At 54.0% G+C, this 21,702-nt stretch overlaps 1 protein-coding gene across 1 annotated transcript; it reads left to right on the top strand.

Moving 5' to 3' along the window:
- Window positions 1–1,051: 1,051 nt before the first annotated feature.
- IL21R (interleukin 21 receptor) lies at window positions 1,052–14,650 on the top strand. The gene is made up of 8 exons (XM_060078945.1): window positions 1,052–1,100; window positions 3,811–3,913; window positions 6,713–6,912; window positions 9,075–9,220; window positions 10,281–10,458; window positions 10,921–11,017; window positions 12,018–12,102; window positions 13,886–14,650. Exons 1-8 carry the CDS (start codon window positions 1,052–1,054, stop codon window positions 14,648–14,650), a joined length of 1,623 nt encoding a protein of 540 aa, XP_059934928.1.
- Window positions 14,651–21,702: the final 7,052 nt, after the last annotated feature.

Raw genomic sequence — 21,702 nt, 5'->3', positions numbered from 1 at the left:
TCCCCAAGTAGACACGGAGCTGGGGGGTGCAATGGACAAAGTGCCAGCAAGAGCCTGGCATTGCCAGCCTGGTGGGTTGTTCTTCTGCCCAAGGTACCAAAGTCCGCTCTTCCTGGACAGGCTGGCTTTGGTCTCCAAAGAGGTCTCTTCTCCATCTCATGCAGATCAGGGTGTCTAGGGCACCTTCGTGTGGTCAAGCTGGGTTCCCCCGTGCCTGCTGGTGGGCTAACCCCGGGGGAACTCTGTATTTGGGTCAGAACCCTCGCTATTGGGCTAAACTTATCTTAGGTATGCAGTAACTGTCTCCTTTGTGGGTTAATCTTGGATTTGCTACTCATTAAGAAGCCAATTAATTGGGCTAACATCAACACGGGGGTTTCGTAAGAAAGAGGACTCAAGGGCTTCCCTGGTGGCGCAGTGGTTGAGAGTCCGCCTGCCGATGCAGGGGACACGGGTTCGTGCCCCGGTCCAGGAAGATCCCACATGCCGCGGAGCAGCTGGGCCCGTGAGCCATGGCCACTGAGCCTGCGCGTCCGGAGCCTGTGCTCTGCCATGGGAGAGGCCACAACAGTGAGAGACCCGCATACCACAAAAAAAAAAAAAAAAGAAAAAGAAAGAGGACTCAAGATCGCTGCCCCTCAAATACCACTTTCCAAGCCACTTTTCCCTCCCTGCCTCCCTCTTTCTTATCTAGATGGATAAACATGCACACGTGGTGCTACGTCAACAGGCTTAGCAGGGGTGGATCAGCAGCGAGCTCTTCACCCTTTACATGCCCCTCTCATTTGTCATGGTGCTGGGAGCCCAGGCAGAAGCGGGGAGAAGCGGGGAGGGATCCAAGGGGCAAAGAAGCCACTTCTAAGGGACAGGAATCCTTGGGGGCAGCCACGGGCTCCTCAGACTCTTGTTTCTCAGAAACAGATCCAAGAAACTGAGGCAAGTCTTCCAAAGGAGGGATGGGGACCAGAGGGAGGATGTTCAAGGTCCCCTGGTCCCCAGGCCCCAGGCCCACGCTCTCCCTGTGTGTCTCTTCCAGGCTCTGGCAGGCAGCATGCTCTGCGGCTGGACTGCCCCTGTGCTCCTCCTGATGCTCCAGAGGGGTAAGTAGTTGCCCCGTGGTAGGCGGGTGGAGAGCGGCCGGGCTGGCCTTGTGGGCTCCAGGGCAGGGTAGAGGCCACAGGGTCAGAGTCTGTGGCATCTGTCCACTTGCGGCTGACACAAGTCCAGTAGCCATCTCTGCATTAGCCAGAGCTCATCCCACCAGAGAGCTCCACTGTCCAGCAGTGAGTCCCACATGGCCCAGCCCACTGTCCTGGTTTCCACATCTCACTGGCCAGGGAAGGGGGGTGGGAGGATGAGAGACTTCATCCTTCTTCTCTCTGGCTTGGCTGGCTCCCAATTCTCAGAGTGAGGAAGTCCTGCCTGTGATCTAACCACAGTCTCTCCTCATCTCCTAGATGTTTCTCAACAATCACTGGATCCACTGCCAGCACAGATATTCCCTGGTGGGGAGAGTGGCTGTGGAGATAAAAGTAGCCAAAGCCTTAAAAGGAAGCCCCGGAAGAGCAGAAGATGTTGCAGTCAGAGGGTGGGATATTCGAGACCCGAGCAGGGAAAGGCCAGGTGTTAGACTTGGGGGCGCAGTCAGGGCTGAGAGATCCTGAAAGCCTTCCCAGAGGAGGTGGGACACAGCACACAGGCTCGAATGGGAACCAAAAGACCGAAAGCCTCAACTAGCTCCATCAGGAAACAGATGTCAGGCTCCTTTATTTTCCCTTTCTGAGTGGTCAGCATCCTGTCCTAACCTCTAAAGGGCCTTTGGGTCACCCGCTGCCTCTCCCCACCCCGTGAGCACAAATAACAAGCCCCTGCTGTGTCCCGGGGGCCGAGCATCCTCATTCCCTTCTGCCGACAACCTGTGAGGCTCAGAGAGGGTGAGAGGCAGGTCCACGGCCACACAGCCAGGCAGTGGCAGAGCTGGGATGGGTTCCCAAACCTGCCTGATTCCCGTGGTCTTAACTGCTTTTATTGGGTGAGTGCCACGTGCAGGCAGCGTGGGCTGCACTGGTGTGATATCATCTAAATACCTCCCCACCCCCTCCGAGGGGCCAGTGTCTCCAGCTTACAAATAGGGACTCAGAGCACTCGTGAGTCACGGGTGCACTTTTCACGGCTCCCACTGCCTCCCATACGCTGTGATAACCCTGGGCGGGGTGGGGGTGGTGGCCCGGGGGCTCTCTGCCCAGGGCTCAGGGTCGTGACTGGTGACAGGGTTTTTACTCCCTCTGGTCCCTGATGCCACCTCCACACTAGTTCAGGGACTACTGTCCCCTCTCCAGTGTTTCATTACAAGTTTGGACAAACTCTGTCTCTTGGTGGCCTTGAGTCTACCTAGGAAAGGCAGCTCCTCTCCAAGGTCTGGAGCCCTGAAAGAGAACAACTAGAATACGATGAACTCAGAGAGGACACAGCCACGTGGGTTTTGGTCCTGCCAAAACCAGTCCTCTTTTCTCCACAAAGTACCTGAACTGGCCACTCTGTGTCCACCAACAAGCCCTGTGCTCCTCTTCGAAAGAAACTTCCTCCTAGAACAGGATTCATTTCCACATCTCAGATCCCTTGGTAGTGGCTGTCTGGAGCCACTCAACTGTGTTGAGAAGGATTCTGAGGCCACACCCAAGGGAGTGAGTGCCATGATCGCTGCGCGGTGTCTGCCACGTGTGTGGGTGTGAAGAACTAGCACAGATTCGATTTTGCCTTTCCTGGGTCTCCTGAGCCCAGACCAAGAGCGAGACAAGAGGGGCAGCCCAGTCTCAGAGCTTCAGTGTTCTCATTGGTTAAATGTGATGGGAGTAGACATAAGGGATGTTTCCAGTGACAGTGTTCTTGACTGCAAATCCAGCTTCTGACCTAGATGGAGACCCAGGAGGAATGTACTGCTACCCCCTGGATCCTCATTAGTCAAGGAAAAATAGAAAAAAGCCACTAAGAATGAATCCATTTAAAAGGGGAACAAATTTCTGGTAAATAGTGGGGGGTGGAGCCAGGGGGAATAGCAGCGTTGGCACTTGATCTTACAAAACAAAACTAAACTAAAACTTATTAACTGGATTTTGTCAAACATTTTTAGAACAAATTCATGTTGGAGTTGGGAGAGTATTAAATCTTGCAATAAAATTGCCCAAGGGGGACCATACCTGTGTCACTTGGTTGGTGGTGGTGGTGATGGTTTGGGCAGTAGGATAATACAGACATCTTGGCAAAAGTATCCAAGGGCTTCTCAGTTTTCTGAAGGTTTCTTGCTCCCTCGAAGTACTGCCAGGTCACCGAGGTCCATGTCCTGTCTTGGACCAGCTGCGGGGAACAGAGGGAGCATGTGGTCTCTCACTGACCACACGAATCCCTCTCGCAGGATGTGCAGATTCCCCCAGCAACCGGGGAGTTCAGGACACACCACCTTGAGAGGGAGGCCGGCCAGGAGGGATGTGGACCTGGTGTCTGGACACAGGGCTTGTGGGAGGGCGCTGGGTGGGGACCCGCTTAGTTTATGATGTTTCTCGTTAGGAGAGTCTTGTCTCCATAGCCAACCTCACAACTTTGGGGGCTCAAAAATAGAATTCTTAGGTGGCAAGGACCCCCTTGCTCCAGGCCTTTATCTTAGTTGCCCTAGGGTCATCATATTCATCCTGGCTCTGGGACCCCTGCTTCCCCTCATCCTCGAGCCCTCAAGGGGGTGAGGGGGTGATCAGCTCTGCTGCCCCCGACCAGTACCACCCCCAACCAAGGCCTCTGTCTCCCTTGACCCTCCAGCCTGGGGCTGCTCAGACCTCGTCTGCTACACCGATTACATCCAGACGGTCACCTGCATCCTGGAGACATGGGCCCCGCACCCTGACATGCTCACCCTCACCTGGTAAGTGGCCAGGCCTCGCCAGCCTCGGGGATACGATTCAGGGTAGCCCTGGAGGGCTGGGGTGGGGCAGGACTGCCAGAGGCCACAGACGGAGTTGGACCTACTGTGTGCCTGGCAGGTAGTTTAGCAATAAAAATAATGGCTGCCACTTCTGGGGGCTCTCTCAGCCCTTTCACCAACAGCATTTGGTTTCACCATGAGCTGAGAATCACTGACCGTGATCTGGGACTGGGAGCTGGGAATCACTGTGCCTATCTTACAGATGCCCATGCAGGACTCACGAGACTTGTCCAGTGAGCAGGGCTCCAAAGACCATACTCTCTTGCTCACACAGGCCAGACTGTGGTTTTGAGACCCCAAGATGACCAGACTGCCACATGATTTTTTTGAACACTGAATACATGCCTGGCATCCTGCTACACTTCACATGGACCATCACTTCCCATCCTCACAATTATTGCTCCCATTTAACAAACGAGGACACTAGGGTTCAGAGAGGTTATGCAGTTTGCCCAAGGTCACACAGCCAGTGAATGGTGGAGCTGAGATTCAAACACAGGCAGTCTGACTCCAAGATTCATGGGTCCCTATTGTTAAAGAAAACTTTTTCATTGCACTTGTTAAAGAATGGTAAGGCAGACATTATTCAAGACCGTAATGATCAGGCTTCCCTGGTGGCTCAGTGGTTAAGAATCCGCCTGCCAATGCAGGGGACACAGTTTCGAGCACTGGTCCGGGAAGATCCCGCATGCCATGGAGCAACGAAGCCCGTGTGCAACAACTACTGAGCCTGCGCTCTAGAGCCTCTGAGCCACAACTACTGAGCCCATGTGCCAAAACTACTGAAGCCTATGCACCTAGAGCCCGTGCTCCGCAACAAGAGAAGCCACTGCGATGAGAAGCCTGCACACCCCAACGAAGAGAGCCCCCTCTCACCACAACTAGAGAAAGCCCGCGCGCAGAAACAAAGACCTAACGCAGCCAAAAATAAATAAGTAAATAAATTTATTTTTAAAAAAGAATATAAGGGATTCTTTAAAAAAAAAAAAAAAAAGACCATCATGATCGGTGTAGGGACCGCTGCGTGGGGTTTTGGTGTGGGGAAGAGAGCTTGGGCTCAACTTGAATACAACAAGGAAAATTAGGAATTTATAGCCAAGGAACAGGTCAATGGATAGAAGAATACTAAGAGGAAACATCAGGGGTAAGGGGGGTTCCAGCTAAACTGACTTAACAGGATTCTTGCTAATGGCAGCCCAGGGTGAGCCTACGTCACCTGGGGGTTTTGGAGGATGAGGAATTCGATCAGATATCAAGGATGGAAGATTCTGGCTAAAATGACTTAGCAGGATTCTTGCTAAAATTAGACAATGCAGAGACCAGCGTGGAAGTCCCAAAGTCAGGGCCTAGTTGAGGAGAGAGTTCTGAGGAGCCTGAATTGAGCCTGGTCAAGGAGAGTCTTTGTCAATGTGCTGCTCAGGATAAAGAACAGCTGGCTTTCCTTCTGTCATCACCAATTCATTCGTTCATTCAGTTACTTCTTCAGAACATATTTATTAAGCTCTTGCCAGACACTTGCAGGCACTGGGGGCCCAGTAGAGCCTAAGACTGACAAGGTCCCAGCTGGTCCCGGAACTGACTCACTGCAGGTGGGGAGTGACTGGGAAGACAGACAAGAAACACGTAAACAACCAACAGGATGCTTTCTGAGAATAATGAGTGCTTTAAAGTCCAGGAACCTTGACCCTGGGGTAGAAAGCAAGTGACATGGGTAGAAGGTCTGCTTTAGCCAGGGTGGTCGGGGCAGGCCTCTCTGGGTGAGAAGGAGGCAGCCAGTGAGCTGGCGAAAGGGCAGCCCAGGCAGAGGGCACTGCAAGTGCAAAGGTCCTGAGGTAGGGAGAGACTGAATCAGGAATAGCGAGGAGGTCAGTTGGGCCAGAGCAGAGTGAGCCAGTGTGAGAGAGAATAACAAGCAAAGGAGATGAGAGGTAAGCAAGGGCCAGCTTTTATTGTGTGGGTGATGAGAAGCCACCTGAGGATTTTAGGCATGGAGGTGACAGGCAGTTTTTAAAGATCCTCCTGGCTGCTGTGCAAGAGGTTTAGAGAGACTTTATTCAGCAGAAGTTTCTATTCCAGCAAATATTTAGCAAAGAACTGAGTCCACACATCCATATTAGCCCTCAAGGGTGGTCATGTTCACAGTCTGAAGATGTAGGTAGGGAAATAAATATCTGGTGAACTCCTATACATACTTCAAAACCCACTGTTTCTGCCCACTGGCAGTTAAAAAGCCAGAGCATTTCCCCCCAACCTTATACCAATAGTCTCCCTGGTAGTTCATCCAAAGCAGGGGATGAAGTTCATTTGGCTCTTATCTTGGCCCTGAGCACAAGCACTTATTAGGTATTCAACAGATGTTGGACAGAGGAGGGCAGGAAGGAGAACTGAAATGTTTAGCACCCTTTCTGTAGTACAGTGATACAGTTGATGGAACTGACAGGGACAGATTTAGGCTCAGTCCAGGCAAGAATGGCCCAAATTTCCAAAGTTAATAGCTGCTGTCCTTAAATGACGTAGTGAGTTCCCAGTCCCTTGGAGGCATACAAGCCGAGCCTGGACACCATCCATCAGGGCTACTTCAGGGGAGGAGTATCTTCCCGGGGAAAGGGGTAGTTGGACCAGGTGACACCCGCTGCCACCTCAACTCCCTCCCAGCCCCAAGATTCTGGGCTGGGGTCCTGGCCCTGTGCCCTGAGCCCCACTGGCTTCCAGCCATAACCGGCTGCTCTGTCCTTGAAGGCAAGACTCATATGGAGAACTGGAGGACGAGGTCACCTCCTGCAGCCTCCACTGGTCCACCCACAACGCCACGCATGCAGAGTACACGTGCCACATGGATGTGCTCCAATTCATGGCCGACGACGTTTTCAGTGTCAACATGACAGACCATTCGGGCAACCACTCCCAGGAGTGCGGCAGCTTTGTCCTGGCTAAAAGCAGTGAGTATCCCTTGGACGCCAGAGCTGAGGAGGACACAGGGTCCCTGAGACGGCTCCCCTTCCCCCACCATCATAGCTGACCTGTCCTATGTCCTTACCTCCCCTTAGAGTTCTGCTCTGTAGATGCACTGATATTTACGAAGGTGTGATGGGTTGATAACGAGGTTTGAGCTTTAACCAAAGAGAGGCAGCGGCGGTATGAAAAGGAGCTGGACTGGGACCCAGGATCTTGGCCTTCAGTTCTGGTTCAGCCCCTGCCTGTCTGTGAACTTGGACTGGTTCCCTATTTGTAGAGTGAGGGCCCTTTTAACCCGGACTCTTAGGGATTCTGTCTACATTATGAGGCAAGTGGGGACACTGGGTCCCAAGAGAAAAACTTCCCTGAGTTTCCTCCCATTCATTAGCTCCAGTGAGGCCTGGAATTTCCCTCCAGGCCGGGGCTAGGGAGGAGTCCAGGGGCAGAGCGGGGGCCTGGCTGGTGGAAGCAGTTGTCTCTGTGGGTCCAGACCCAAGGCAGGTCCAGGAGGCAGCTTTGTGTGTGTGTGTGTGTGTGTGTGTGTGTGTGTGTGTGTGTCTCCAAAGTGGGATTTCCACAGAGCGGGTGAGAAGCCCGTGCTCAGAGGCATGCAAACGCAGACTGCTAAGAGAGTCCTGCCCTCCTCGGGAAGGCCCAGCCTCTGCGAGGAATCTCTGGGGGATTTTGGCCCTAGGTTCCCAGCGGTGGGGCAGGCGGGTGAGAGGGTGTCTGTCACCTGGAGGGGATCCAGGTTTGCACCACTTCGCTGAGTGGGTGTCGCACCCCACAAGGTGTGAATGAAGATTCACACACACGCACACACACCCAGAGTCTCTCACACACACACTCATAAATACACCCTTGGACAAATGCACGGCTGTCCCAGCAGCCCTCGGCCTAGCCAGCCTGGACACAGGCCCACGCTCTGTCACACACGCCCATATGCACACATACGCACACGCTCACTCAGCCATGCAGATCCAGGCGTGGGAGCAGGGGCACCCTCTTGCCCCTCTGAGTGAACGGGGCAGACAGCAAGCCTCCCCCGGCCCCTGCAGAGGAGAAGGAACTGCTCCACGGCCCCTCCACCTCGCAGGATGGCTCCAAGTCCCATTTCTCTCTGGCCCCTCCCTCTCCCCCTCCCTGCCAGGACCTGAAGCCAGGCCTGTGCCCTTCCCCCTCCTGGGCTCTGGGCCCCTGTCCTTGACCCCATCCCTGATCCCCAGCTCTGGTCCTCACCATCCAGCCCAGGACGTACAGGGAAGTGGAAAACCAGGTCTCCGTCGGCCTGGGGAAAAGAGGAGAGGGCTTAGCAGTTAGTCCAGTCCCAGAGGACCCATGGCTGAAATGGCAATGACAATAAAGCCCTCGCCGCAGCCGCCTGAACACTCACCTTCTCCCATCGCAGGCCTTGGTGCGGAGTAGCCTCAGAGTTCCTTTATGGAATCCCTGGAAGGTTCATTTGTTGGTTTAACAAGTACCTCTTGAGGGCCTGCTATGTGCCGGCTCTGTCCTAGGAGCTGCGGACACAGCACTGACCGGGAGAACAAAACCTCTGTCCCAAGGAGCTAAGATCCCCAAGACAGGGGCATATGGCAAGCCGGATCACAGAGCCCAGGAGGGTGTGGTGGTGTGGCCCAGACCTCTGCTCCTGCACTTTCCAGAAGGTGTCTGGGAGATGACAACAGTCACATCGAATACCCAGGGCCCCTGCGGGCATCAAAATGCTCGTTGTAGAGCAGCCCGGCAGGCACTCAGAGGTGGTAACTTCCGTCATTAGCATAATTGGTGCTAATTAATTAGCATCATGCTAATTACAGTCTTTTGACTTCTCAAAGAAGCTAGAGTTAAAAGAAAATGATGCCATCATTTAGAACAGAAATGCAGAATGAGTGGGTCTTGTTGGTTTCCCACCACCACCACCGGCCACGCGGGTCTGCATTCTTGCCCCCCTGAGTCATAGCACCCCCCCTTTAGACTCATCTAAATCTCTCATTTCTCAGATGAGTAAACTAAGACCCAGAGACAGGGGATGCTTTATGCCAAGTCATTCAGGGTCATTAGTCTTGATCTCATCAAGGAGAGCATCATTCTTAGCTACTGCAAAATCTCATCCCATTTTATCTTTCTGGCTTTTTCCTCTAAGTCAAGCCATCTCCCCCTTTCAACGTGACCGTGACCTGCTCTGGACATTATAACATCTCCTGGAGCTCCAATTACAATTTCTACGCGTTGCAGGGCAAACTTCAGTATGAGCTGCGGTACAGGAAGCTCGGAGACCCCTGGGCTCTGGTGAGACCCTCAGAGGACTGGGGCGGGGGGGGGGGGGTGGGGAGGGGGAGGGGGAGGGGCAGTGCCGAGCATCCGGGTTGGCGGGAGGGGCAGACACAGGTGAGCTTGTAATTCACAGTCCAGAGTGGAAACCAAGGACTCGCCGGGGATGGACGCTCCCCCTTGTGCTCTCCCACTCCGTGTTGCCCTTGCCTCATTTCTCCCTGGGGTAGGAGACCCCGTAAAATTCATTCCTTCCTGTTTCCTCCTCTATCGGTGTGCCAGGGAGGAAGGGATCAGCACTGTCCCTGGTTCTATCTCAAGTCTAGTACCGTCACAGTAGAAGAAGTTTCAGAAATGGGGCAGTCTGGAACCTTCCCACTTTGCTTAGAATGGCCATAGTTGGAGAGTTCCAGAAGTATCAATAACCAAGAAAGTTCAGTGTCAAAGGGACCATTGTTTCAAACGTGAAGGCTTCTAGAGGCATTCTTTGTTTAGAGTGTTGGAGAGTTCCAGAATGGCCCACTATTTAGAACAGTCACAGCTGAAGTGTTCTAGAATTATCCATCCTTTAGAATGGTCCCAGTTTAAGATTTTCATAAATGCCATAGTTTAGACCATCCCCAGTGGAAGACTTCCAGAGGTACCCATTGCTAAGACGCCTGTAGTTAAAGACGCCCAGAAATGCCCACTATTGAAAATACCCACTGTTGAAGAATTACAGAAGTGTCCAAAGTCTGGAATGCTGCCAGCTAAACATTCCCAGGAATGGCCACTGCTGTTCCTGGGACATTCCCAGGCCCAGCAGGAAGGGTCCCCTGTGGGACTGTGAGTGACTGAGCTGGGATCAGTGAGAAACCGAACAAAGCACTGTATCACAGGCAAGGCCGGGGCAGCGCCCATGGCTCTGTGCTGCCCACACTGGAATGGCCAGAACTCAGACTGATTCTTGTGGAGGGGGTGGAGACTTGCCAGGAGAAACTCCACCCCTTTCCTGGGGGCTGGTAAAGGGTGGTTCTGCTGGAGGCAGGGGTTGGCCTGGGCGGTCCTAACCCAATGCATCCTTTCCCTGTGTTGGCAGAGTCCAGGGAGAAAGCTGATCTCTGTGGATTCGAGAAGCGTCTCTCTCCTCCCCTTGGAGTTCCACAAAGGCTCAAGCTACGAGCTGCAGGTGCGGGCAGGGCCCCAGCCTGGCTCCTCCTTCCAGGGGACCTGGAGCGAGTGGAGTGACCCAGTCGTCTTTCACACCCAGCCAGAAGGTAAGATGTGAAGCAGGGATGGACACCAACTCCTTGTACTAAATCTTGTCCTAGTGCAGCGGCCCTGAGCCCTGAGATTTTCAGCACGGCTGGAAGGTACCCACTCAGTCATGCATCCCCTTGTAGCTGTTCCACAGCATTTCTGGGGCCCCTGCTTGCCAGGCCCTGCATTGGGTGCCAGGTGCTTCTCCTGGCGGGACCTCTGATCCTCCTAATGTATCTGTGAAGTGGGAATTATTATCCCCATTTTGCAGATGAGAAAACTGAGGTTCAGAGAGATGAAATCACTTGCCTAGGATGAGGATGGGAGCAGGAGTTGAAGCCAGGTCCATCCCACTGCGAGACACCGGCAGCCTTCCCACCCCCTTCCACTCCAGCCCAGACCCAGTGCCCTCCACACCCAGCCCAGGTGGCCTCTCGTAGAGGCTGGTCAAATTCAACCAGTGTTTTCTTCCTTCCCAGAGATAAAGGGAGACTTGTACCCTCAACTGCTTCCCATCCTGGTCCTCATATGCCCCATCCTTGTCTTCTTAGGCCTGAAGACCCACCTGCTTTGGAGGTAAGGCCAGGGAACAGGGTGGCAGGGAGGGGCCCAGCCTGGGCCAGGACTGGAGGACACACCTGTCACCATGACAATAGTAATGACAGTGATGGTGATAATAAACTGTTTACTGGGCACTGTGTAGAGCACATGCTTAACCCTCACAGCAGCCATATGAGCTTGATACATGGCATTTACTTCCATTTGACAAATGGGGAAACTGAGGCACAGAGCTGTCTAGGAACTTGCCCAAAGTCACACAGCAGTGAAGTGGAGGAGAAGGAATTTCGACCTGTGCTCATAACAGTGACCTCAGCTGTGATCTTGTCCAGTGAACTTTAAGCTTTGAGTCCTGAGGGTCAGGAGGGGCCGCCAGGTGGGGGTTAAGGGCTGGTGGGATAAACCCCCGACAATCCTGCTTCAAAACCAGAGGTTTTGCTTTTATCTCTTTATGTATTGGGTTTCTGCTGAACGTGGCCATCGAGAGAAGGGCTGATGCTGATTACAAATATTGATAAAACCTAAGCTCCCCTGGCCTTCGTGCGTGCTCCTGGCTGAGGCTGAGCCCTTGCTAAGTGGCAGACACTGGGCAGGGGCCCTGCATACCCTGTTCAAGGCAGAGAAGCCTGCGAATCACAGAGGGTGTTGCAGGCCAGTCTCTGGGTGCTGGGGTGCCTGGTGTTGGGCCTACACTTCCTGACCCCTCCCTACAGCCCCATGGAATTGGCTGTTGGCTCATCCCTGGTGGTGGAGGAGGAAGTCAAGGCTCAGGGGCCAGCACTGGCTTAGCAGAGAATAGGCAGCCAAGCCCTTAAACTCGGAACACCTTCAGGAGACTCGCTGCCCCGTTTTACAGATGTGAAAACTGAGGCCTGGAGCAGAGGGGCGGAAGGGAGGGGCCTGGGTGTGTCTTGGAGGCTCTGAGCCTCCCACAGGACACATTTGGGGAGCATCTGAGCGGGAGGCCCGGCTGCCCTCTGGGAGATGCGGGGGGCTCACCTCGTCTCTGCCCTCCCAGGCTATGGAAAAAGGTGTGGGTGCAGGTGCCCAGCCCAGAGCCCTTCTTCCAGCCCCTGTACATGGGCCACAGCGGAGACTTCAAGGTGAGTGTCCCCACCACATGATGAGCCCCTGGGAGCCTCTCACCCTCTGGGAGCTTGCTTCCACCCACACACCTAGACCACCAGCCCCACCCTGTAGGCCCGGGGCACCCAGATCCCCAACCCAGCCTGGAACCAGGCTTCAGTCTCTGCACATGCAAAGTGCAGGAAATAATTCCAGTGGGGCAGAGCTGGCCTAAGAATTAAACAAGATCCTGCAGCGTTTCCCAACCCAAGGAGCCAAACTGGGAGAGAGGGTGAGCCAGGTGGTCCCTTGAGCCACGAAGTGGCCTCCTGGTCCTTTGGTAGAAGCCCTTGCTATGGAGGTGGGGAGGGAGCAGCTTCTGGGAAGGATATGGCCCTGCCTGCAAAATACACCAGCCCCATCCAGGCCCCAACCCCCGTCACCAGCGCCATCGCCCTTGGGTTCTCTGTGCCTATTTACCACCACCCACCCGGTGGCGGCAGTCACCGCAGAGAGGATGTGGTGAGCCACCTGCTCCAGCAGAGCCTGGAAGTCAGGAAGTGCGACATGCCGACATGCCGTCTGCCTGGCGCTCACTGAGCGCTGTCTCACCTCCACCCTTTCATCCTCTTAGCAGCCCCTGCAGGTGGGGAGGGGGTGCTCCACCATCCCAGGGGAACCATGAGGAGACCGAGGCTCAGAGCTGGGCAGGAGAGGAGCCTAGGCTGCAGCCCACATTGGATAGACCCTTTCCTCTTTCCTCTGCACTTTCCCTGAAGCTCAAATATCAAATCTATTTTGTGTTTGTTTTACCAACACACATACAGCTGTGCACCAGGCACTCTGCTAGGAGCGCCACAGATGTTATTTAATTTATCATTTAATCCCCACAACCACCCTGTGGAGTGGGGACTATTAGCAGGCCCATTTTACAGATGCAGAAACTGAGGCACAGAGAGGGTAAGTAATTGGCTCAAGGCCACACAGCTAAGAAGTGACTTCAAATCAGTGGTGGTAGCCTCAGCAGGGTTCTGAGAGGAGCTTTCTGATGGAGTAGGCTCAAAACTAGGAGATTTTGGTTCTCAGGGATTTTCTCTGCCAACTGGATGGAGATCCTGTGTCATGAGTGGGACCCCTGGCAGGTGAGGGCAGGGGGATCCTTAAAGTTTAGGGACGGCTGCCTCAGTCCATTGTCACCCCACAGCCCTTATCTATTCTGAGTGGCTGGTCCTTGATTCACTCCATTCATTCATTTAGTTAATATACATTTATTGGGTGCCTACTGTGTGCCAGGCACTGTGTGAGCCTCTGGGGACACAGACATGACCAGAAGAATTGGGGCTTCTTCCCTGGTCATGTGTCCACTCTAGTGAGGACACAAACAGAAGAATGCGTGGTTTCGAGAAATCTCCCCGAGGACATAAAACAGAATGCCTGGTGGGGGCTCTGTCACTCAGCTCTCAGGGCCTCCTGCCCCTCGTCCCCACAGCTTGGGAATCTTGGACCCGCACCCATACAGACCCCAGGCCACTGAGCAGTGGATTGTCTGCACCTGCAGGCTGCTGAGGGCCGTGGCTCCCTGCTACAGGCAGGGAGACTGAGACCCAGGGAGGCCGGGACAGCAGCAGGGACTGTCCCTGGATAGGGACACAGCACGATGCTCATCTCCCCCCACCCCCATCTCTCTCTTTATCTTCTGGAGTCTTTGTCTCTTTCTCTCTTGCTGTCTGTCTTGTCTCTGTGTCTGTCTGTTGATATGCTCCCCCGCCGCCCCCTGTCCCCCATCCCATCCATGACTCTCCCTCCTCTTCTCTCTCGCAGAAATGGGTGGGCACCCCCTTCACTGCCTCCAGCCTGGAGCTGAGATCCTGGAACCCAGGGGTGCCCTTGTCCCTGGAGATGCACAGCCAGTGCCCACCGCAGACTGCAGCCAAGGGGCTGGTGCCTATAGAGCTGCCGGAGCCCCCAGACCTGGTGGAAGCTGACGGGGTGCTTGAGCCGGGCTCCTGGGGCCCAGCCCCCTCCACCGCCGGCAGCTTGGGCAGCTCAGCTCACAGCCAGGAGAGGGACCGGCCGTATGGGCTGCTATCCATCGACACGGTGACTGTGGTGGATGCAGAGGAGCTGTGCACCTGGCCTTGCACCTGCGGGGATGACGGCTACCCAGCCCTGAACCTGGACACCGGCCTGGAGCCTGGCCCGGGCACGGAGGACTCACTCCTGGGCACGGGGGCCACGGTCCTATCCTGTGGCTGCGTCTCAGCCAGTGGCCCTGCCAGGCCGGGGGGCCCCCTGGGCAGCCTCCTTGACAGGATAAAGCTGCACCTCAAGGATGAGGAGGGTTGGGCCCCCGGGCCGCCCTGGGATGGCGGGTCGCCCCGAGGGGTGTCGGACAGCGAGGTAGGTTCACCCCCAGCTGGCCTGGACATGGACACGTTTGACAGTGGCTTCGTGGACTCTGACTGCGGCAGCCCCGTGGAGCATGACTTCAGTAGCCCCAGGGACGAAGGGCCCCCCAGGAGCTACCTCCGCCAGTGGGTGGTCATGGCCCCTCCATCTGCAGGGCCTGGGCCCCAGGCCAGCTAGTGAGGCTGAGTGGCCGTCCAGAGCTGACCATGCCACTGAGCCACGAGCCACGGACAGGGTCACCTGGGCCGAGGTGTAAAGAGGCCTGCAGCCCTTGGTCTCCTGGCTGGGACCCCTGAGCCTGGTGTTTACAGTGCGTGTCTGGGGCTCAGGTGCCCACTGGCGTGGCTGCGCGTGTGAGTAGCCTGCGTGCCTGTGGACATGGAGCTCGCCCGTGGTTCTGCCATATTCCCAAGGCCACTCGTGTGTCTGTGCCGACGTGAGCTTCCTGTGTGCGCGAATGTGAGCGGCACGCGTGTCTGTGGGCCCAAGGTGACAGCCTCCCTCCCTCTGAGGCACGTGGGTGACCCCCGGGTCACGTGCTGAGAGGCTGGTCCAGTGCTGCCCACTGGGCCTGCTGGGACCAGGACACTGCCTGGGACAGACACCGAGCCCAGCCCCCCAGGTTCTGCCTGCAGAGTCACACAAAGTCCAAACTGTTCCTTATCGCCTTTCAGGGGGAGGGGAAGGGGACCAAGTGAGCCCACAGTGACCCTGGGGGTGGGAAGATTTTGGGGGAAGCCAGTGGACCTGGGTCTGAATCCTGGCTCTGACACCTCCTGGCTGTGCCACCTTGGGTGAGTCACTTCCCCTCTCTGGGCTGGAGTTTCCTCTCTTAATAATGGGGGCGGCCTGACGTACCCTGGGGAGAAATTGGAGAGGTCACCCATGTACCGTGTGCAGCCCAGACTCTCAGTAAACGTCAGCTTCCTTCCTTCTGCGGCCAGGACCACGGCTTGTGCTAGAGGTGGGTGGGAGTGAGAAACCAGACACAGCCCAGGTACCTGCGGGCTGTCCCACCCTGCAGAGGGGCACTTGGGGGATTCCAGGTTTAAAATCAGCTTAGTTTCTTAGAATCAGCCCCTCACCAACCAAGATTTCTTTTTCTGGCTCCTGCTGCCCATTTTGTTGCTCCCTTTATGCACCCCAGAAATACTTACTGAGCACATTTACTGAGTACATGCAGGTGCTGGGATACAGCGAAAGGACGCTCCCCTTGGCACTCACATTGGGGAGGGCCGCAGGCCGGACTCGGCAGTAATGACACGGTGGCCCTGATCCCCTGGCATCTTACTTGCTTGTCCTGGGGAATTGGAGGAAGTCAAGTTCTTTTTTTTTTTTTTTTTTTTTTGCGGTACGCGGGCCTCTCACTGTTGTGGCCTCTCCCGTTGCGGAGCACAGGCTCCGGACGCGCAGGCTCAGCGGCCATGGCTCACGGGCCCAGCCACTCTGCGGCATGTGGGATCTTCCCGGACCCGGGGCACGAACCCATGTCCCCTGCATCGGCAGGCGGACTCCCAACCACTGCGCCACCAGGGAAGCCCAGTCAAGTTCTTTTTGATGATTTGTCGGAGAAACTGCTGAAATGTGAATTTAGGATGCTAAGAGAATACTTCTTTGTGACGTTTTGAAGGCACCTTATTGAACATCAGCTTTGGACAGGAGCTCGCTATTGGTGCTGCATATTGCATACAACTCATACTTAAAAAAAAAAAAAAAAGAAAGAAAGAAAAGAGATCATTTTCCTCCTAAGGGTGCTCACCTTTAGAGGCAGCTTTTTCAAGGCCATGAAGCAAGGTTAAAGTAGTAGAGTCTGATTCAGCCGCCGGCTCTCAGAGCCCTGAGGGGAATCCCTACCCTGGCCTGGACCTGCCTGGCCTGTGGCCCTCCCCAAAGGCCAGGCTGCATGCAGGGCAATGCCTGAAGCTCTGGCTTGTCTCTGCTTTTGGACGAGGGCTCAGCTGTCGATCCTGCTGATAGTTTCTCTGTGACTCTTCTGTAAAAGGGGATGGTTGGAAGAAGTCACTGAGAACACGGGATTCCTTGGTTCTGAAAGTTCTAGAACACTGATGGTCTTAATAGTGGGACTGTTAACCTGGGATCAAGGTGTGAGGCTCGGATGGGAGCCCAAGTGTGAAACCACAGCTCCTGCAGGTGTGAGCAGCCCTCACCATCCCCCGCCATCACCCTGGAGACGCTTGGGTCAAGATGTGCTGTGGTTTTCACATCCTCAAGGAGGCCACAGGTTCCAGGCACCCCGTGGGCCCCAGGCTCCCCATGGAAGCAGCTCAGCTCTCTCTCCAGCCCACACAGCTCTGGGCCGGGGAGTAGGGGTAGGGGACACCTGGGGCACTGGCTGATGCCAGGCCGGGGGCGGGGGGATGGGGCTCTGGCCGAAAAAAAACAAAAAACAAAAAAAAACCCAGAACGGGCCTTCCGTGGGTGATGGCAGAGTGAGCGCGTGTACTTCCCCTCCGGGGAGATCATGACGCCAAGAGCAAAGCAGAAAGGCATATAAACTCTCCACAATGAAGGGGATGGTTCAGGGGGTCACCTGCAGTCAAGAAGCATCAACACATGAATGGAAGACAAACAGAGTCAAGTCTGCTCCAATGTCACCTTTGCAATGGGACCCACCCTAGTCTCCTTACTCAAAACTGCAGCACCCCACAGACCTAGTTTTATTATTTTCCATTACATTTATTGTGCTTTTTTTTTTTTTTTTTCTTTTTGCTGTATGCGGGCCTCTCACTGTTGTGGCCTCTCCCGTTGCGGAGCACAGGCTCCGGATGCGCAGGCCCAGCGGCCATGGCTCACGGGCCCAGCCGCTCCGCGGCATATGGGATCCTCCCAGACCGGGGCACGAACCCGTATCCCCTGCATCGGCAGGCGGACTCTTAACCACTGCGCCACCAGGGTGGCCCTATTGTGCTTTTAACATATGTCTTTTACTTATCATATTTACTGTCTGTCCACTAGCACAGGGATTTTGTCTGTTTTATCCACTACTCAGTCTCAGAGCCTAGCATGGTGCCTGGCACATAGCAGGTGCTCAACAAATACTGAATGAATCAATGAATCAATCAATCAAAGGCAGAGTTGTGACTGACAAAGAAGTGGGCAGAGAGGAGGGAGGGGACTGAAACCAGGAGGGATCCACTTGCCCTTGGACTTGGAAATGGCCCAGAATGGGACATGAAAGTGAAAATAGGGAACTCCTTGAAGTCTGTGAATGGAGCAAGAGACACCCCCCTCCCCCCGCCCCGCTGCTCACACTGTGGGGCAGCTGGGGATCTTCCTTCATCTATAGTGGCAACAGGCCTGAGGGGTTTTCTCTTAAAAAGTGATGTTCCCAGAAAAGAAATTTTGCATCAGCATCATGCTAGCTGCCCACCCCAAAGCAAACCCCATCCCTAGAAAGAACTGTCAAGGGGGAGGGCTTTGAGGCTGGACGGCCTGAGTTGGGAAGCCAACAGATCCACTTACTAGCTTCCAACCTGCAGAAATTATTTTACTTCCTTGTGCCTTGGTTTCCTCATACATGAAATGGGTATATTAATTGGACATACGTTCTTAGGGCTGTTGTGAAACCAAGAGTTAATATGTATGAAGTGTGGAGAGCAGCGTGGCACATTGCAAGTGCTCAGAAAATGTCACTTTATCATCATCTTTGTGGCCAAGTCCCTCCCCACCCCAGCAAGCTTTTGTTGATCTCAACCTTAAACGTGGATAGACAGCGAGCTACAGACATCTGGAGACCCAGAGGAACCAGCAGGAAACGGAGATGTTGGGCTGCTGCTGCCACCTGCTGGTGACCACTGGAACTTGGCTGAGGAGCCAGCTGAAGGCGGTGCCCTCCCCGCGCAGCAGTCCAGGGGCTCCACTAGCATCTGCCAGCGCTGTCAGGTGGCTTCACAACACAACCGTCACAGAAACTCCATGCGGTGGAAATGTGGCGAAGAGGACACAAGGTGAACGGGTAGGTTCTTTTTTGTAAATTAAAGTATAGCTGGTTTACAATATTGTGTTAGTTTCAAGGGTATAGCCTAGTGATCCGTTTTTTGGGGGTTTTGCGTGTGTGTCTTTTTTTCTTTCTTTCCATATTCCATATAGGTTATTACAAGATATCGGGTATAATTCCCTATGCTACACAGTAAATCCTTGTTGCTTACCTGTCTTATGTATAGTTGTTTGTATCTGTGAATCCTAACCTCCCAATTTGTCCCTCCCCCTCTCCTTCTCCCCTTTGGTAACCACAGTATGTTCTTTTTTATTAATTAATTAATTAATAATTAATAATTTTCAGTAGGTTCTTTTTTAAATTCAACAAGGGCTGAATTCTACTCCTTGGGTGGGTGGACCTGCATTGGGCAGTGGGCAGTGTGGGCAGTGAGACCGCACTAAGCAGGGAGATCACATGTGTGTGCGCACACACACACATGTACATATACACACACACAACACATATATGCACATGCACATCTGGAAAGTCCCCGGCATAAGTGGGTCAAGGGCCCAAGGGAAGGATGGGTGGTCAGGTAGTCAGAGGACAGCTCACTCTCCGCCCAGCGTCCTGGGTGGCCTTGGGCGAAACGAGGCTGCAAGGGAAGGGAGGGGACGTGGGAGGAGGCTGGCAGCAGCAGCGGGGCAAACGAGATCTGATTGAGCTGCAGGAAGAAGAGAGGCGGATCCTGAGAAGGCAGCCGAGAGGATGCTCAGTGGGGGAAACCAGGAAGCAATTTCAGTGAAGAGGGAATAAAATCAGGACCTCAGTGCCAGGACTCCTACCATAGAGATTACGTAGCGTGTAGCTCTCTACGTGCTGATACAGATGTGCCAGGGACACTGCAGGGTGAACAGCCGGAGCTGTGTCACTATGTAAAATGTCATCACAGGTCTATGTTTTCTCGGGGGTAGGGGAGCATAAAAGGTATGTAAATGAAGAGAAAAGGCCTGAAGGAAAAAGCAGCCTGGAGGCTTAAGTCATATCTGTAATGTTTTAAGTGTTTAAAGAGAATGGATTAACTCATGGTTTATGTAAGTAAAAAGGAGTAATGAAACAGAGCAGGACCCTGTGGGGCTCCCAGGCACGGAAGCTTTCCTGTCCCCCCGCTTTTTTTTTCTTTTCTTTGGCTGTGCCCCGCGGCATGTGGGATCTTAGTTCCCCGACCAGGGATTGAACACGCACCCCCTGCAGGGGAAGGACGGAGTCTTAACCACTGGACCACCAGGGAAGTCCCCTGTCCCCCGTTTCTTGTAGGGAACAGACTCCAGACTCCATGACCTTCCCCGAGTTCCAAAGGGCAGATTGGAACAGTCGCTAACCTGGGAAGGAAAGGGATGCAAAGACAAGGGAGGGGCAGCCAAGAAACAATAGTGCAGCCTGGGGGCAGGGTCCTGGTTCCACCTCAGGGGATACACATATCAGTGTCTTTAAGCTATTTATTATAGAATTAAAACCCAACAAATGGAAGATGTCAGCATTTGTCATACCAGAGAAGCTCATCAACAAGATTACTTGAGACCAGATTAGAGGAGTGCAGGCCCTGCACACACCCTAATCTTATCAGTAACCTCACCCTTGAACCATTGCTATAAAATTCATCAAATCCGGGGGCTCCCCTGGTGGCGCAGTGGTAGAGAGTCCGCCTGCCGATGCAGGGGACATGGGTTTGTGCCCCGATCCGGGAAAATCCCACATGCCGCGGAGCAGCTAGGCCCGTGAGCCATGGCCGATGGGCCTGCGCGTCTGGAGCCTGTGCTCCGCAACGGGAGAGGCCACAACAGTGAGAGGCCCGCATACCGCAAAAAAAAAAAAAAAATCATCAAATCCTCCCGGGTTGGGACATGATACAGTTTTTCTGGGAAGGAGCCTGCTGTGTCCCTCTTTGCCTGGCAAAACAATAAAGCTATTCTTTTTTGCTTCCCCCAAAACTCTGTTTCCGAGATTCAATTTGGCACCGGTGCACAGAGGCTGAGATTTCAGCATCAAGAGCTGACCCCACATCCCTATGTCCCATCTCCCATACACGTGCCCAAACTGTCCCTCAACTTGGGGAACAGGAAAGGAAACAGACTTGGCTGAGCTGTGCTTGCCCTTGGTGTTCTTCAGCTCCTCTGGCCCTCCTGTGAGGGGGATATTGCATCCCCATTTCTCAGATGAGAAAACCAAGGCCCTGAGATGTGACCAACAAGAATGGATCCCAACAACAAAGTCCTACCACAAAGCATAGGGAACCCTAGCCAATCTCCTGGGATAAACTTTAATGGAAAAGAATATTTAAAAAATGTCTCTATGTGTGTAACTGAGACACTTTGCTGTACAGCGGAGATCGGCACAGTACTGTCAATCAACTATTCAACTAAAGAACAAAAAGACTTGATCCCAACCTTACCTTGCTCCTGCCACACAACGCATTCCCACATACGCATCTTTTACAAAGCAGATCACATCCACTATTCTACTTGATCTCAGAACCACCCCCCCCAAATGCTAGTTTTTCACACTTGAGTAAAAATGAAAAAAAAAAAAAAATGATGCTAAGACTTGGCCAAGTCTTGGCTGTGCTATGGGGGTTCACCCTCAAGACCCTAGACTTCATGCCCCGCTCCCCTGCCCACCGCCCCGTCACTCTGGAGTCTGGCCTGGGGACCAGGCGCCTGGCAGAGGGAGGATGGGCCTGGCTGGGCCAGGTCAGGAGCTGCAGGCTGTGAGTGAGACGAGCTGCAATGGGCCTGAGACCGGGCCTGGGGGTGCAGCGGCGGTGACTAGGGGGGCATGTCCCGTACGTGTGACCGTCACATGCAGTGTTACCAGGTTTCTCATCTTTCAAGAGAATATAGAGATCTGAATTTTTTTTAAATGTGAAAACTCCAATTTAAAAAAAATGTTGGTAACTAAAAAAACAACAGAAAAAGAAGTGTGGGCTAAAGAGAACAGCCACGGGCCAAATCCATGCCCCAGGCCTGAGACCTCTGTGGCCTGCTGGCATCGTGGGCCACGATTGGCCTCAGGTCTGCCCTGGATTGGGCGCTGCCTGAGGCCTGTCAAGGGACAGGCACGGGCCCAGCTGAGTGGGAGGATGGGCTTCCAAGGCAGCCGCAGGCGGTCAGGCTGTGCCCAGCACCGTCTCTTCCGTTTTACAGGTAACATCTATTCCCAGCTGTTCCGAGGTTGAAAAACAAGGAGCCCCCAGGGGATCAAAGATTCTTTAGGAAACACACACAACAAA

This window comes from Mesoplodon densirostris, chromosome 16 (genome assembly GCF_025265405.1).
Source record: "Mesoplodon densirostris isolate mMesDen1 chromosome 16, mMesDen1 primary haplotype, whole genome shotgun sequence".
In the NCBI taxonomy this organism is placed as follows: Eukaryota; Metazoa; Chordata; class Mammalia; order Artiodactyla; family Ziphiidae; genus Mesoplodon; species Mesoplodon densirostris.
This window is presented reverse-complemented; position numbering and strand designations above follow the sequence as displayed.

Coding starts and splice junctions, on each gene's coding strand:
- IL21R (XM_060078945.1), top strand. CDS start 1,052: ATGCTCTGCGGCTGGACTGCCCCTGTGCTCCTCCTGATGCTCCAGAGG. Junction 6,913..9,074: donor CTTTGTCCTGGCTAAAAGCA/GTGAGTATCCCT, acceptor TTTTCCTCTAAG/TCAAGCCATCTCCCCCTTTC. Junction 10,459..10,920: donor CTTTCACACCCAGCCAGAAG/GTAAGATGTGAA, acceptor CTTCCTTCCCAG/AGATAAAGGGAGACTTGTAC.